This window comes from Netta rufina (assembly GCF_964035555.1).
Source record: "Netta rufina genome assembly, chromosome: 1".
NCBI lineage: Eukaryota > Metazoa > Chordata > Aves > Anseriformes > Anatidae > Netta > Netta rufina.
This window is the reverse complement of record NC_140123.1, coordinates 194227442-194245019: the sequence shown is the minus strand read 5'-3', so window position 1 is coordinate 194245019 and position 17578 is coordinate 194227442. Positions and strand designations below refer to the sequence as shown.

General features: G+C 44.9%; 1 protein-coding gene across 1 annotated transcript in view; it reads right to left on the bottom strand.

Annotated features, from left to right (window-relative positions):
• The window catches only part of PTPN12 (protein tyrosine phosphatase non-receptor type 12), a 75303-nt gene extending 61094 nt beyond the window's left edge, over positions 1–14209 (bottom strand). The window contains exon 1 of the mRNA XM_084304673.1: positions 14025–14209. Within this exon, the coding sequence (XP_084160799.1) occupies positions 14025–14123 (99 nt within the window). The 5' untranslated portion in view covers positions 14124–14209. The remainder of the gene's footprint in view (positions 1–14024) is intronic.
• Between the last annotated feature and the right edge of the window lie 3369 nt (positions 14210–17578).

Here is a 17578-nt window from a genome sequence, read left to right as displayed (position 1 = left end):
AATTGCACTTTTAGCCAACGGAAAAGTTTGTGAAACCACCAGTCACGGCTCCTCATGGTGACAAAATAAGTAGATGAAATAGAGCAAATGAGGAAAGTTGCATTACAAAGTTACTTCCTCAGAACAGATCTATCACAGCTGAGCTTGGGAAAGGCTAGACAAGAAAGAATGGAATCTAGAATTTCAGACTAAGATAGGAAAAAGTAAAAGCAAGCAAAGCATGGGTTTCTTTTTTGTTAAAAAAAAAAAAAAATGGAAAGTGATGCTACATAGTACTGAATAACTTCTATGGAAGAGGTTGCATTGCTATTTATACTCATTAAATAACTACTTGACTTGCTTTTTGGTTTGAAAACAGGTAAATCTTCAGTCAGCAAAAAATAAAACCTCTAAAATCCTAACGAGGTTACTGCCTACTACAGTATTTCTGGCAAGGAAATGAGCTAGATAATGCGTGCAGTTTGGATTGGGGTGAAAAAATTGTTTCCAAATACCAGAACACCCCACACTTAGTAAAATGTTTTAAGTAAGTAGGACACAATTTTCTCAACCTTATTTTCCCTCGATGCAAGAGGCAGCATTCCAAACAAAAATCAATAGTTTTAAAATACCTCGATTTCATTTCAACAGCCAGTTAAGCATCTGCTGCAGCCTGACTTTAAAGAACAGCAGCATTTTTCTAAAGCTCTCGCCTCCTTAATCCTTGTGTGCTGCCTTCCCTTAAAGGCCACCTTCTTCTCAGTCCCAGTTTCTAGCATCACGCATCAGTATTCCAGGGGGTAAGGAGAATGGCAATTAATGCTAATGAGCCCAGACAGGAATACACATTTGTCCTTAAGAGACAGTAAGTGCATGACAAGTAATAGGATGAGACATGCAGCATTACTACCTCCTGGCTTTAAAATGCAAACTACAGGAAGGCTTACAGGGAGGCCAAAATGAATCCAGTCACAGCAGCAGTGATTTATCAGTGTCTCACCAGGACACAGCATGCCTTGTGGCGAGCAGCACCTCGTGTCTGAACGCCGATGCACACGCTGCTTGAGAGAAGGTTACACCACGACCCCAGTGCTGACTGCACTGCTGTTCTCTGTGTGTCGACTGCACCCTTGTAGCTGCCAGGATTTAACGCTTATTTCAAGATAGTCAAACGAGTTCTTTGGGAACCTTGGTGAAAACCAAGCTTGGACAATATGGCTCAATATTAGGGCTCCTCTTGGTGAGGAGACAGATCCATAAGCAGCTGACTGGTCCAATGCTAACACTAGAAAGTTAATCCTGGTGAAATGAACAGGCCATAACATGAAAACCGATAGGGAAGAGCATGCATGATGATTCTTACCAAGGCCCTTTCCAATGCAAATAAAGAAAGCCCAACTGAGACTAAAAACAGACTTACATTCACAATAACTCTGGAGAAGCTATTTCATCCCTGAAGCTGCTTTTAACCAGTCTGGTTAAGCTTCACTGTCCTGCTTCCCAGGCTTCTTGCCTCACTGTCCAGAGCTCACACACTAAGATTTTTACTTATTAAACACGTTGATCAGAGCTAAACAACATTTGCAAGCTAACTTTCTGTTGAAAAGGATAATAAAACCAACAAAATGCATGGCTAAGCTGTTCTGTATTGAGTTTAAAACCACCCTCAAACAGAGCAGCCAGCTGTACATGGGCCATTTAGTTCAGTAAAACAAACAGGACAAAAAAAAAAAAAGACCCATTACCTTCCCTCTTATTATAACCCAACAACTGATCAAGCAATTAATGCTTGCGCAGCTGAAAAGGGTACCAAACTACACTACAATTACTTGCCTTCAGTTCCTTCAATCCATAACCTGTATAAGCTAATGCTTGTTCTGAAGAATTTCCCGGCTAAAGGAAGACAAAGATGAGGATGGACAAAGACATTGAACTCATTCACACTGTCCTCCACTCTCTTCTTCCACTCGCCCCGCAATGGCATCAGTATTCCCAAAACAGTAACAACCGATGGCTTAAAAATGAGGCAACCATCCCGGCACTACAGTGGTAAGGAGAACGGGAGTGAAGTGGAAAAGGAAAGAGAAGCCTTCAAAAGCAAAATGAAACCAAAATATCCAAGACAGCTCTGAGCTGAGATGTGCTGAATCAAATACGCACGCTGTAATTTGCGTATGATCTGACACACGTACTAAGCCCAGTGGAAAACGACGCACTTCGCAGGGGTGATCCAACTACTGGCTGACAGAAACGTACAATTCCCAAAGGGCATCTTGTTTATACAGTGCTCAGAAGCCAGATCCAACAACCTCAAGACAAATCAAGAGACAGCCGTAGAGGAAGGCAAAAGAAAGCCCACAAGCACCAACATTTCCACCATGCTGTGGAAGAAAATTTTTTGCAGGAGATGCCCTTCAGCAGACACACTTCGTATAAGCTAAGTTCCCCAACAAACTGTTTCTTCTGGAGGCATTCTCAAGCCCCGTTTATAAGCTACATTATTTTTATATACTTTCCACTCCATGTGACACCGACATGCCCACTACACTGACCTAACACGGGAAGCACAGAAAATCGCAAGCTCTATCCAAACAAATCTTCACTTCAAGCACGTCGAGCTGGTGGGCTACATTTCTCTCAACAGAGCATTTCATGTTTTCAGTTGTTGCCAGTCAACAATAAATTCCGCCAGCACACTAGCAGGAATCTGGTATGTTAACAGAAAAAGGAAAAAATAATCATATGAATCTTGTAAGTAAATATTGACTCTTCTGTGACTCTCACTTCTCTTGGAAGAGTTTGCAAGGAACAGCAGCTGGAAAATCTACACGAGTACGACACAAGGAACTCATGACTTCAGGTTTTACAGTGCCATTACTACAGCCCCATCACACCTAAAGGACACAGCACTGAAATGCAAGGACAGAAGGAACTCACTGTTGTATTCATTTACTGGAACTAATTCCGGTGACCCCCTGACGAGCCCTATGAGACCCTTTCACCTGACCAAAACCACGATTGCATTTAATTCAAGGTACTGTCTCTCTCAAAATAAGTCAGTTCACTACTTAATTATATCCCTGACTGAGTTCTCTTTTTACTTTGCTACTGCTTTTCTCAACCTAAATGCATCCTGGCCTGATGCACATTTAATACATTTGGAAGTTATCTTCATCTGTACGAGCTAGAAGTACAACAAGGTAATAATCACTGAGGTTTTAGACACGCACGCAGTTTTTTCACGGGATGATCATTCTGCCTTGCTTTAGCAGCCATGGAGCATTTTTTCTACGAATACAGGAAGGGAAGCCTATTATGTATGCTATACGGCTGTACAAACAGGATGCTGCCTTCGTTTTCACACAATCACCAACTTAAACAGCGTGATGCTTTTTTAAACGCTCGAAGGATGCGTTGCTATAGCTCTGCACCCAAAATGCTGTCATGTGTACTAATGTATAAACGGGTAACCTGAGCTCTCCTTCAGAATCTTCTGTATTAGAATTAGACACAGAATTAGCCAGCATTTTAACGGTAAATATTTCCCCTTAGGAAATGGCAGTTTGTAAATGGATTTATTGCAACAGCCTGTTGACATTAGGATATGAACCTTTATTTCAGTTTCACTGGTCCCTCAGTTGAAATCATTCACTTACAAGCTGCAGATTCATGTAATTTGTAAAAACACAGCTAGGCTTCTTCCCTCTGCCATGGTTTCACGTATTCAGGTTTCTACCTTTTTTTTTTTTTCCAGAACAACAGAAATAGTCAGTTGAAGTCCTAAATAACTTGCAGGCAGCATTTTCACTATAATTAAAAAAAGAATTGAAAGGTCAAATTTCATCATGTTCATTAAAATATTAAGAAAATATCTGGCACCAGTTTAAAGCACATCCGGTGCAATGTTTCTACAGAATATTACAACAATTTCATGGTAATTCCCACAACAATTCTATGGAACAGCCTTTGAAAAACTTCCACTTACAGAGGAAAATATAAAAAGGCTGTGATTATTGTTTTTTGAGTGACTGCAAGGTGGAGTGTCCAGCAGAACAACAACTTAAGGCAGAACATTCAGCTTGAAGAACTGACTTGTGCCCAGAGCTTTGGTGTATTTTATGGCAAAAAGCTGTTAAAGAAAGCAGAATAGGTCACACGTCCCCCTTCTGGGCCTACTCTGCTAAGAGTGGAAAGAACAGAAAAATAAAGCTTTTTATAAAAATAAAGCATTTCTTTACTACAACTCAATTGCAGTGAGAGGCTCGAGTACTTTACCTGCCTAAAATCATTGTCATTTTTCTCCATTCACATTCACACGCAGCTATATTTATGCTACCTCACAGGAAACAAGTTAGTGTTCGTTTTACTTTTTTGTTTGGTCATAATAAAAACGCATCTTTGGGTAGCCACCTATGCTGCTAAAAATGGAAGTCTCAAAAAAAAAAAAAAAAAAACTGTGAAAGAAAAGATACTTACAGCGATCTGGGGAGACTCGCAATATCTACGAGATTATTTCCTTCCTTTAACAGTTTGTGCAACAGGGCTGCTGCCCGAGAGGCAATTTATTCTAAATTTGTTTCTGCAGGAATTCCCAGTTCTTGAAGCAGTTAAACTAACCTACATATACCCTTCCCTCTAGAACAGGGCTTCATTTTCCAGTTTTATTTTGAGCTAAATTGTTCCCTCGAGTGCTCCTACAGGACACCTGTATTCATTTCAATTAACAATTACCTGCTTGCTCAAATTATCAGAATATGTAAGAGGCAGTAACTAATAACGAAAGCAGAGCTTTGCCTTGCAATCCTGTTTTTTATATAAGAGGGCAAAGATTGAAGTACAAAATAAACAAAGATTTAAGACTGGCTTTCCATGTGTAGAAAATCAGTAAAAAAAAAAAAAAAAAAAAAGAAAAAAGCAGTACATTGCAAAAACACAAAACCCAAAGCATTTACCACCAAGTCACCACCTTATGAATCCAAGGTGGCCATGATCTAAGTGCAGTGCCCTATTCATATCACTTGTGCTGTTTGTTGAGCTTTTTATGGCAATTATTCAGTTCTGTGCAAAGACTGAACAAATACTGGGCAACAAACCTAATAAAAGCTGTGCGAGGAGGAAGCTACACGCAGGCACCACGCATGTTACCAGGACACCGAGTGCCTTGGGGGAAAAAGACACTGCTCCACCACAGGGTTATGCATTAGAGAGTCAAATACAGTCAAATGAGAAGTGAACCACTTAGGAGCAGAGTGGAACAAAGTGCTTTTAGAAGCTGTGGGGAACACCACTTGTGCTTCTCAAGAGCTGTGCAGCTCCCACAGCAGGAGGCATTTCAGCATGATGCATTATGTACATGGCAAGTCCCTTGAACGCTCACAGAAAGGACACCCACATAACATCATCTGAACTGGGAACCAGTCGTTCACAGACAGCTGTGTCCTCCAAGTACCACCAGAGGAAGTATCAGATAAAACTAACGCCGTACTAACAGCAGGGAAAGCCAACATCTATCCGGGAAACCAAACAATGGAACAGAAGTTAAAAATTCTGGACAAAGCACCCCCTGAAACTCTCGAAGGTGGTGAGTAGCTTGGAGGCATGCCTACTGGTCTCTGAAGTCCAGCCAAACCTTCATGGGCTGGAGTCTTGTCTACACAGCTACAGACATCCAGCTCAGCACAGAAGTGGAGTTCTCATCCCCAGTATTGACCTGACAGCAGATATATATAGTACAGCTCTGCTACCAAAGCTACCAGCCCATTCCCAACAAAAGCATGAAGACCAGACCATGCCAATCACATGCCATGATCTTTAGAGCCTCCCGTTGATATTCCTTTGTTAGCTTTGTCTTGAATAAGAAGTCTTGGCCCCTCGTTTCCACTGTAGCCCTGCTGCACAGCTGAGAGATGGTCATCTGCCTTTCCAGAACCAAAATAAGAACTGCTCTTAATCTCACTGATCCATGCAGAGGCTGCGTTTCCTGCGATCACAAAGGGTACAAGACATCTGTGTGTTTTTAGATAAAAACAAAAAGCAGATGTCATCCACATGTGCCAATAAGAATGACAAGACAAGACAGATCCACTAGACAAATGCAACAAGATGCAAAATTGTTCAAGACGACACCACCAAAACACTGACCTTAGAAAAATAAACACCGCCAGCTAGAACTTAAAAGACTACTTAAGAAGGAAATTAATGTAAGACCAGTTTGTTTAAAATTTGCAAGTTCAGTATTTTAACGAAGTAAGAGATTAAAGTCGTGCATATGTTCTTTAAAGCAATATGGCTTTAACTAAGTTAATTACCCCATAGGAGACTGACGCTTTCCAGCCCATTAGTTTAGACACAAAACTAGTAGCACGACACACTTAAACGTTACTGAGATACATTAGTTTCAAGAATCAAGGCTTGCTCTCCAACATATGCAAAGCTAAGGCTATAACTCTTCCTCCAAATAGAAAGGAACCCAAATTACATGGAGAAGCTTATGACCACTGAACTGTGTTGGATGTCTCTGCCAGTGAACTAAAAACTGAACACGACAACCAATTCATACAGCACTTACTAATTTCAGTCCCCTGATTTAGTTGCCCATGGCACATTAATAAATCCGGCCAATTCAATTGTTTTACTACATTAAGGGAGCTCAGAAGTAAAATAAATAACACAATTAACTGTCAGAAGTATCGCGGCAGAACTTCCTTCCAAACTGCTGATGCTTCCTTCTAGCAATCCGAATGAATGAAACTTATCTTTAGTTGCTTTTGTTCCTTTGTTCTCATGGACCTCTCAGTTCATGAGACAACATCATTCATAGCTTCAGTCCTCTTATAATAGCTACTTATTTTTCCTTCTTGAAGTCACTGGCTACATCAGCTTGCTACTTTTTACAGCTGCTAATTCTAAGCCTTTCTTTCAAAAGGTACTTCCATTAAAGCCAGGATGGCTGTAAGCTTTCCCACAAAGTGGTTACCACCAACAAAATTACCTTTTAAAGGAATTAAAATCTCAGTCTGTAGCAAGATAGCAGGAAAAATCAGGTCAAACAAACTAGGTCATCCACTTATACCTCTATTTATCCAGTACCTTTGGGGAATTTTTCTACCTTCTCTTTTTAGAATGAACGAAATTCTTACACAGCTAAAGTGGATGGCAAGAGAGTAGCTAGCAGAGGCCCTCTGAGATAAAAGCTGTAACTTTCCAATGCAAATCTCACAGCGCCTCAATCATCCTGACATGCTCTTGAAAGATACTATGAAACAGTGGTTCCCAGCCTAGAAGGATGGTCCTAAACTCTGATGGGCTTCACCACGCTTTTCTCCTCCTAATCTTTTGCTTAACTCGCTGTTGTGCTCTCAGCCTTCCTAGTCAGGCTTCTAGCTTAATTCTTGTACTGTCCTGGTGGCGCTGGGTCAGAACACGGCATCACTCCGGGGAGGTGCAGGAGGATTTGAGACAGATCCACCAAAGCAGCCGCACCCAGTGACTCCTACTTCTGGATCAAGAACTCCACAGCGGGATCAGAGCGTCCTCCTTCACGGATGCATTCTGACCAGATCTCTCTGAAACAAATTAATGAGTTAAGTTTCTACTGGTAAGTTTTATTGTCTGACGAAGCAGGAAAACAAGGAGCTCAGCCCCTTTCCAATTTTCATTTGCTACTTAATAGAAATGGAAATGCATATTCATGCCTTGCTTACAGCAAATATACACAGCTGAGTTATCCCAGATGGCATGGACATGACCATAGCCGTGGTGGAGTGCCACCAGCCCAGGGAAAACACCAGGATACAAGTGCTGTACTTCCTAGCAGCACAAAGAGCTTCTCCTCTACCCATTAACTTATGCTCTGCTCAATTCCACACCTGACCTTTAACGCTGATGCCTCTCTCTAAGTAAAGAGGATTTTTAAGAAACCAAGAAAATCATCATCTGGGCTCTGACTTCAGTTCTAAGACTGTGTACTCAAGGCACCACCACAGTTTTGTCTTCCCCCAGCACTAACAAACGCGTTACTATTCTCCCTGTGCTGAAGTGCCCTACATACTGAACATATTACAGCACTACTGGAGCAGTGCAAGTCCCTTTAGCACAAAATCCATCAATCTTACATACTGACAAGCAAGAAAATCAAACGCTTTTCTGTTTATGACAAATTAAGGCCTTTAAGATGAATTTGAAAAGCTTTGGCCCTAACTATTAAAAACTTCCTATGGGCAAATGTATGCACATGAGATAAGCAGGTATTCAGATTAACCTCTCCTGGGCTGCAGAGCCGGTGAGTTACGTTTGGCAGTAACACTACACAGCAGAAACACCCCACACATATCAGTTTTAAGGTTAGTTATGTATACCTCAAAACAAGAAACTGTTTCTGTGTAATATAAATTGTTTCTGCAGAAATTATATAGATATAAGCACAATAATGTGTATATATACACATGTATCTGCGTGTATGTAGAGCTCCAGACCCATGGAGCCTAGCATAGATGAACTGTGGTCACCTGAGACATGTACCTACAGATTTCTCTCTCTGCATCTATCTACATATAGCTATATATGTGTTTGTACATATATGCATGTATATATACACACACCAAAGTTATGGTAGGACTGCAATCTTAATAAAAGCTAAGTATTTGACGCACCATTTAAATTATTTAGGATGTGTGCTGTATGCCACAAGGTGCAAGGTCAAGATTATCACTTGCTCCTCCTGAATAATCTAATAATACCCCAAATCAGTACACAAACCTTTGATACATAAGACCAGGAGACTTGCATGCTGCTGTCTTCAGAGGCTGAGCAAACAGAGCTTGTTACCATGCGAGTTATTTGACAAAACCCAGAGCGTTGCCCAACCACGTTGTTTTAGTTTCATCTGCCTGAAAGAACAACGGCAACTTTAGGCCAAGTTTGCAAGTTCTTACACCCCAGGGTGACGACAGGAGTTCTGTGGTTGTATTCAGCCACCCCTAGGAAAATTCAGAGTGGCATCTTGGAAACAGCAGCAGCAGCACTCATTTCCTCAGGAGACGACAAAAAAAAAAAGTTTAAATATATTGATGTTCATAGAAAGTTGCATTTTGTGCAACACTTCAAGAACAGCATTTCACCAAATTCCAGAAGCTTCTTAAGTTAAGGGTTACTGAAAATATTATTCAGTCGTATTGCTCCAGCCAGAAGTAGCCTACATAAATGGAGCTTTATGGCCGGCCCTTATGACTTAGCATTGCTCACAATGAAGTAATTTTTCCCCCCACACCCCCGACCAAACCAACGGCAGTCAATGAAACGCAGCTAGCAGGAATACACTTCAAAAACACATTAACGCTCAAAGTAATGCCTAATATGGAAGACGAACAAGACCAGAGACAACTTCGACTCTGAAATTTTAAGGCTGCAAACCCTTCAAAGTGCTGCCCCAGCTGCCTGTGACCCATTGCACAGCTGTAAGAGCAGAGCTCCTCGCAACGTGCCGCTGCACCGCATGCTCACCGTCCTTCTCCCCAAGGCCATCAACCCTGGGAGCATGCTCGCAGGAAGACAAGTGCTCAGAACTGGTGACGGTTGCTCAAAATCCCCCCAGGTTACGTGAATTTCCCCCAGAACTTGTTTTTACACCAATCACTTTTTAAATCTTAAATATATATATATATAGGTATATATATATATATATATATATAACAATTAACCTGTTTGTGAAAGTCTAGCTGACTCTACCCGAGTGTTTTTCCTACTTTAGCCTTAGCAGATAGAAATTATTTCTCTTCAAAAGGCACCGTGTGTTTTATGATGCAGAGGATGAAGCCTAAGCAGAGAATTCATGTTTCAGATTATGTTACAAGCAAGAGACTCATTCAGTAAGTAAATACTAGAAAACAACACAAAAAATACATGTATAGACATTGATTTTTTTTTTTTTTTATTTTTTAAGAGAAGTAATTGGTAATGTAATTCTGGAGGCATAGCAGTCTTACCCTTCTCTGCTAATTTTCCTGATTATATACTTGCTCTATAAAATTGAAAAGTACATTCACAGATACACCTGAGATACATCAGTGGTATTTAAATTGAGAAAGTTTACACAAATGCACATTAATATACAGACAAGCTTTTAAGAAGGTTGTCTAAGTGCTATGGTTGCAATTGAATGTATTATTTGTGATCTCTTTAATGCTGTATTAGACAGTACAGGAATTAGAACAAAATCCATGGTGTGTTTATCATTATTACATGGACTTTTACTACATATCTCAGTCACCTTGATTGGTAATTTAGAGCAGCCTAGATTGTTATTTCATTTTTAGTAGTCTCATCTCAGGTATTTTAGACGTGATCCTTGGAAGTAAAGCACATCCCACCTCCCCTTTTTTCACCAAAAAAAAAAAAAAAAAAAGAGGCAGAAGTATTTAAAAAGAAAAACTTAAAAAATTAATAAATAAAACAACCAAGAGATTAAGAGTGGCATCTATCATAAAGTCTACCTTTCATCCACTTCAAATGAATGGCCCATTCAAAATCCCTTTCATACTGTAGAACACAGCGCAAGTTCTTCAGTATCTCAAAACCTATGAGTTAGCTTAGATGGATTAAACAGAAGACAGCCAGGGGTCTCCTACAGAATACCCAAAAGAGAAGCCAGAAACACCTTCAGCCATTCTCTGTGCTCCATTAAAACAGATTAGCCAGGGGTATAACTCCAAATATTAGGTCAAACTGTCATACTCTGCAAAACATTTGAAAAAAATGATTTTTTTTTTTTTTTTTAACAAAATGCTTTTCACCATTCATATTTCAGTTGTCCTGTAAAGATATCAATCTACCTCAGAGAACTGATAGCAATGACAGTAGCAGAACACTGTTGCTGGATTACTGCATAAATGTGTTAGCTGTGAACACATTAAATGTAAACCAGCAACAGTATTTATAGAAGTCTACCTAAAATCTGGAAGCTAGAACTGTTTGCTCCACATGGACCTTGGAATTGCAATCCTGGTTTGAGATGAGTCCTGTTCATTAGAGGAATTCAGAATCCAGACCAGACTGCTTGTGAACACACAACAATACAAGGCACGACACAACACAAGGAAGCAATCTGTACTCCACCTTGCCCTAATACCGGTGTCAGCTTTGATGTACTTTAACCATACATTGGCCAGACCCAACCTGCATTATTTGAGGAAATGCCCACTTGCCCCTAGAGCCACAGAGCAGAGCTCATTGGCAAGACCCACTGGCAAATGAGCGATATGCTGCTGCCAAACGACACACTTCATTTCCACCTCATTGTGTGCACCCATAATGCTCAAGTGATCTACTAATAAAGTCCTGCTTACTTTCCAGTGAAAACTAATTAAAATTAAATACATTTGACTGCCAGTAAAAGGCTCGTTATTGGTGCCTACGCTGTGTAATTTATCTTGCAAGAGGGAAAATAAATAATTAAGTCACCTCTCCACCTTCTGAGTGGAACATGTCTTCAGGGATGTCAACGGCACTATGAAGTAGCAGTCAGATTTATCTGTGCTATGGCCTTTCAGTAACATTCAGCCAGGCTAACCAGAAGCCTTCAGTCACCCACAGCCTACCCGCACACAGCTGTAGCTCTCCTACCACCTCTTCCAGAGCTCCATGGCACCTGTCTGTCAAGCACCTTTAGTTCATTCACTCGGTCCCAAATAAAATTCTCTAAGTCAGCTACTCAATGCAGTCAAAGGCGATAAAGACATGAAAATAAAGAACTGTTTTCAATTGCATTCACTCAGTACTCCTCTCCTATTTTTAGATTCCATTTTGACTTGGAAATGAAGCGATGAGTAACAGCAATTCCTTTTCTACACACTTGCCGTTGCGGTGCAGCGACAATACATCCTGCACTTAAATGAGAACATAATTCCTCCCCAGAAAATCACTACTGGAACCTACAGAAAAGATAATACAGAAGCTTTTTACCCCCTTCATCTCCCCTCCTCTCTCCAATCATTATAATGAGTATCTAAGCATTGGTCTGTAAAAAAAGAACAAAACAAAAACCAACAAACACAACAGCAAATGACATGCCCTCAGTGAAAAATAATTGGTAATTACGATTCTCATTGCTACACTAATCTGTATCTGCTTTGGTACGTGCAGGTGAATACTGAGACTGACGGGAACACTTCTGTCAGCGAGCAGCATCCCGGTTTCCTGGTTTCCCTATCACTTCCTATGCAGAAGCAGCATGCAGGTTGGAAACAGAAAGCGTTAAGAGCACAAAAGAAATCTTGAACGTGATCCTTTCCAAAGCATTTAACACTTCTGCAGGCAGTACACCTTTTCCCTGAAACGCCTCGCTAGTTGGTCTCCGTGACCCTATTTTCCCATTTTTAGCAGCATTCTTTCCTTACTGCTCTGAGAGCAAAGGGAAAGCTCAGGGCTCCACATCCGAAAGCTACACAAACAATGCGCTGTCAGGAACAGAACAGAAACCAAACCGACTTTTCCATACAGAGCGGGGACTATTTAGGAGAAAGGATGGCAAAACTATTGTTTAGGCTTTGTTACAGTCCAACTGCACGCGTTAGGCTGCTTATCAGACTTGAAATGGTAGCAGCTGATTACCGGATCTAATTCATACAGCATTTAACAGAGGAGATATTAGAAGCCCTGCATTTTCTAGGCCACCCTTTCTGGTCCACTTGAACCAGACTCCCCAGTACTAGATGTCAGCGTGCGTTTAATAGCAATTATATCACTAAACCCATCCCTTAACAAGGGCTCTGCCCTATCCCTTAACCTCCCTGTTACCCAGGGATGCTGCTGCCCCAGAGCTGTGCCCCAACTCGGGGGCAGCCCCTCGGCTCCCCCCATTCCCTCTGCCTTTCCCACAGGCCGGCTGCTTGCCCTGAGCTTGCCCTGGGCTTGCCCCAGCCCCTGGCAGCTCGGTGGCCCGGGGCTGCCCTTCCCCGGCCCCGTTTCCTCCCGCAGCCCTCTCCCAGCCCTTGCGCAACATCCGCAGCCCCGATGCGACATTTCCATCCCGTTTTTTTTTTTTTTTTTTTTTTTTTTTGTTCTTCCCGGACCATTAGGGAAGGCTGACAGCTCCGAAGGCTGGCAGAGGGGTTTGATCCCAAACAGCGCCAGAGGATAACCGGGGGGGGGGGGGGGGCGGGGGGGGGGGGGATGCTCGCTTTTCCCTCTCCTTCGGGTCCAGCCGGATTTTTCTGTGCTTTTTAGGGGCTTCGCCGGGGCTGCTCGATCCCAATCATTGTGCGATTCAGGAGGCAGATGGCCTCCAGCGGGTTCGCAGCCCAATCAAAAAGGGGGAAACGGAGCCGGCATAAGGGGGAAATCCTCTGCTGAACGCCCCCCTTCTCCCCAGCACACCGCCGCGCTGGGCAGGGGCTGGCGGGGAGCTGGGCTGGGCTGGGAGGAAGAAAGGCCGAGGGATGCAGGCAGGGCTGCCATGGGGGATGGGGAGCTGGTGGGAAGGGAAGGGAAAGGGAATATCCCTCCCAGGGAGGCTCAGGGCATTTAAGCCGTCTCCTGGCAGGGAGCAGGGGTGCTCACCGGGCAGATGAAGGGGTAGGCATGGCCGGCAAGGAGAGGGGCTCCCCCTCAGCCCCTCCCCAGCCTCCTCTGCCCCCTTCATCTGCTGGGGGGGCTCCTGGTCAATTGGGTTTAATTCTGCCTCTCAGCGTGAGCAACCCCTCGGGAGGGGTTTGAGCAGGGAATGGGGGCTCATCACTCCCAGGGGGGCGGTTATAGGGATACACCCCGGTTATGGGGCCAACCCCGGTTATAGGGTTACCCCCCGGTTATGGGGCCAGCCCCATTTACAGGGATAACCCCGTTATGGGCCCATACCCCTGTTATCAGGGTACCCCCCGGTTATGGGGCTAGCCCCCCAGTTCTGGGGGTGTCCCCCCCGGTTCTGGGGTACCCCCAACCAACCCCTACGAGTGTGGGGGACCACGGGGGGCCCCTGCCCAGCTCGGGGGCCACCCGACGGCACCTCACGGTGCTCCCCCCCCCTCGGAGACCCCCCCTCGGCCCCTCACCATGAAGTCGGAGGCGAAGTTGTCTTCCCCATTGTGGTCCGTGTCCTTCATGGACTGCACCCGCCGGATGAATCTCCTCAGGATCTCCTCCTGGCTCATCCTGCCCCGCCGGGCGGGAGCCCCCCCAGCCCCGGCCGTTCGCTCGCTCGTTCGTTCGCTCGTTCTCCGCCTCGAGCCCCCTTCCGCCGCCCTCCCTCGCCTCTCCTCGCCCTGCCGGCCCGGCTCCCGGCTCCCCACCCCGCTCAGAGCTGCCCGGCCGCCCCCTCCATCTCCCCTCCCTCCGCCCGACCCTCCCCGGGCGCCGCCGCCACAGGGACACGACGAAATCCCCTCCTCCTCCTGCCCCCCCCACCCTCCCTACGCAGGCGCGGCACCCGCCGCCCCGGCCTGAGGAAGAGGCCCGCCCCCTCTTCTCTCCCATTGGCTATTCCCCCACGGTTCCCTCATCCTATTGGCCGTCCGTCACGCTCATCAGCGCCTAGCCCGGCCTCGGGGGAGAACTCCGTTCCGTTCTTCGCCTCGCCCAGCCGCGCCGGCCCCTCCCGTTTCCCACGGATGGGACCTTCCGCCGGGCGCCGAGCGGAGCTGTGGACGGGACCACTTGGAAGGCGGAGGGGGAGGGAGCGAGCCCGAGCGGAGCGCGGCGCCGTTCGCTCCGGCTGGAGCACAATGGGGGCGCCGCTGGGTGCTGGCGGCCCCGGGGCCGGCATGCCCGGGACCTGTAGGCGCAGCCGGCTCCTTATCCCCGCTGAAGGGCCGGCTCCCGGCGGTGCCCGCCGTCCCCCCTGTCCCGTAGCGGCCCGCCGGGGAAGGGCCGTGCCGGGTGGGGAGCCCGGAGCCGGGGAGAAGTGACCGAGGCGGGGCGAAGGGCGCCCCGCGGGGCCGGGCAGGGCGGCGGGCGAGCTGTGGGGAGCGGCGGGAAGATGGCGGCCGGGGGCTGAGGGGAGCGCTCCCCGGCGCCGTTTCGGCACGGTTTTTAATAAAAATCGCCTCACGAAACGCCGCCCGGGGGCATGGGGGGTCGTGTGGCAGCGGCTGCTCCAACCGCTGGGCACGCAGCTGAGGGGCACGGGCTGTGCCCCGTGCTGGGGGTGCCCCCCGGGCCGTCAGTCCTTACCAGAAAATACCTTAAATCTGAAAATACCTTAAATTTCCTCCTTCCACGTTACGGGATTTTTTGGCAGGGTCGAAGCATTAAGAGCCATGATGAAAGGGTGCTATTTCTGCCTTTTTCTCCACGTTAAGAAGTGAATTCATTGTCACCTGGTATTAATGTTAATTATGTTTAAAATATTTGTGCTGCGTTTGTATTTGGCTTCAATAAAATCAAAAAGGAAAAATTAAACTTCCACGTCTATTATTTTTTTTTTAAAGTGCTTCCCGACAGAGAGATTTTAAAGTTAATTCTTCTGAAATTGTCTTAGCATGTTTTTTTTTTTTTTTTTAAAAAAAAAAGCCACTAGAAATCTTCAGTACACCTGTGCACAGAAATACATGCCTATTCTTTATAAGGAAAGATTAATTAGCCTCATTAAGCATTGTCTTCATGTTTGGTGCCTTGATTACATGTATAACTTCTGCTTCATCACAACTTCTGCTTCAGCAAAGCAAAATAATTTGAGGTATGTTGTATAAAGCCTCACAGCATGATAAATATACCACATAAAGTCTCTTTAAGTACAGTTTTATCAATGAAGAGGTGTGTGGCCTTTATGGGCGTAGCTGGTCCTATAAAACCTTGTAACAGACTCATGATGAAGTTCCACACAGAGAAGCATTACCTGGTTAAAGCACCCTGCCACGTCACCCCTTTCTATCCCCTCAAAGCATCGCTCCTACCTGCTGCAGCGCCGTGCCATTGTGGGACGGTGCAATAAACCAGGCCATGGAACTGAGCTGTGATACAATCCCCCAGGAAAGCTACTTTTTCTTCTTAGGTGATTCAATTAAGCTGGCTTTGCTACAGAAGCAAGCCTACGTATTAGCTTGGTCTTCCTGTGGTGGTTGAAGGTGTTACTGGTTTAGAACGACTGCCAAAGATCACCGCCTTTACAGCAGAATTAGCAAAATGGCATGTTTTGGCCAATTCAGTGCCCGTTAATATCAGCTTCCCCATGAAAGAAGGTTTGAGCTATGTAAGATGTCGGATTCTGAACTGCAGCTGTTAGAAGGACACGTTTCCTTCTGTTACATCTGCTGCAGAAGCAGTCATCTCTAGCAGAGGGGCAGGCTGGAAAATTCAGAGGGTTAGCGTTTTCGCATGGTTTGCCAGAGACGGCAGCCTCCTGTAAAAGGGTTGGGTTTTAGCAGTTGATGTTCATGGAGGCTAACGTGTGGCAGTCTTAAGGACACGTCAAGGAACTGCTGCCAGGGAGACAGTTCTGTGCTGAGGCAGTGAGGCTTGAAGAGCTCCCCGCTGCACTGGAACCTCCTTTCCACTGCACGTGGATGTTGAGGTCTGAGCATCCCACGCAAGCACATCAGCAGTCAGTGCCCAGGCTCCTCTTCATGTCCTTCGCACCCTCTCCCTAAGTATCAGCCCCAAAGAGACCCAAAGATGCCTGCTTTTCTTGCTTTAATCCCTCTCTTCGTTCTCCTTTTCCTCCAAGCCTCCTCTTTCCCCTCCATCAACAAGCAGCGTTAAAGGCACATACAGAAGAAAAGAAAAGGGCATAGCTGTGACTGGTATCATCAGATAACCTTTTCGTGGCACCTTGCTTGATTTCCTTCTGCTTCAGGGAAGGTCGCTTCATTTGCTCAGCAGTCACCCTGGCAAACCTGATCACAGTGCCAGATGGCATGTAATTTTAGAAAAGTGATAGCTGAGACTAAGCAACCAGTTGAAGAAAAGTCTTGAATGTGGTATGGTCTTCTTTACTCATTTATCCACACAACAGAATTACAGAGGACTTGATAGGAGGGAAGGAAAGGTCACAATTTATTGCGCTTGCATCTCACATCATTATTGCCTTCCATTAAAGGACCCAAGTTTTCAATCTGGCTGGCCTGCTTCATAATCGATCGTCACGTCGTAATAAACTGTTTTACATTAGCAAGTGTAACAGTGACCTTTCCTCTGGGTTAACTGATAAGAAGAGTATATATAGTCTCAGGGGAAAAAAAATAAAATAAAAAAAAAGCCCCCCTATCCAGGCCTGTGCTACTAGCCAAAACAGAGGTATATACAAAACACAGCAATTAGAAATACCTGGGTGGAGACCTTTGCCTAGCACTGTTTGCATATGCATGTGTACTTGTTAGGGTTGCCAGATATTCCTGAGCACAAACCCCTTTTTATCACCAGTTTTATCTCCCTCAGCCCTGCAAATGTTGCACTTGGCCGTCTCATCTCTTTGCTCTGAACACAGAAACTTGAACTTTCAACAGCAGAAGTAGTGCTTTAACCGAGACTTTTGATCTGAAACTCTTACCGCCTGGGTTAAACCCAGACATCTGACCAATGCAGCATGTGTGCATGAGTGTGTATTTGTGTAACTGTGGGAGAGCGGCGGAAAAAGAGTGTGATGCAGGCCAAATTACTCACACTATAGATA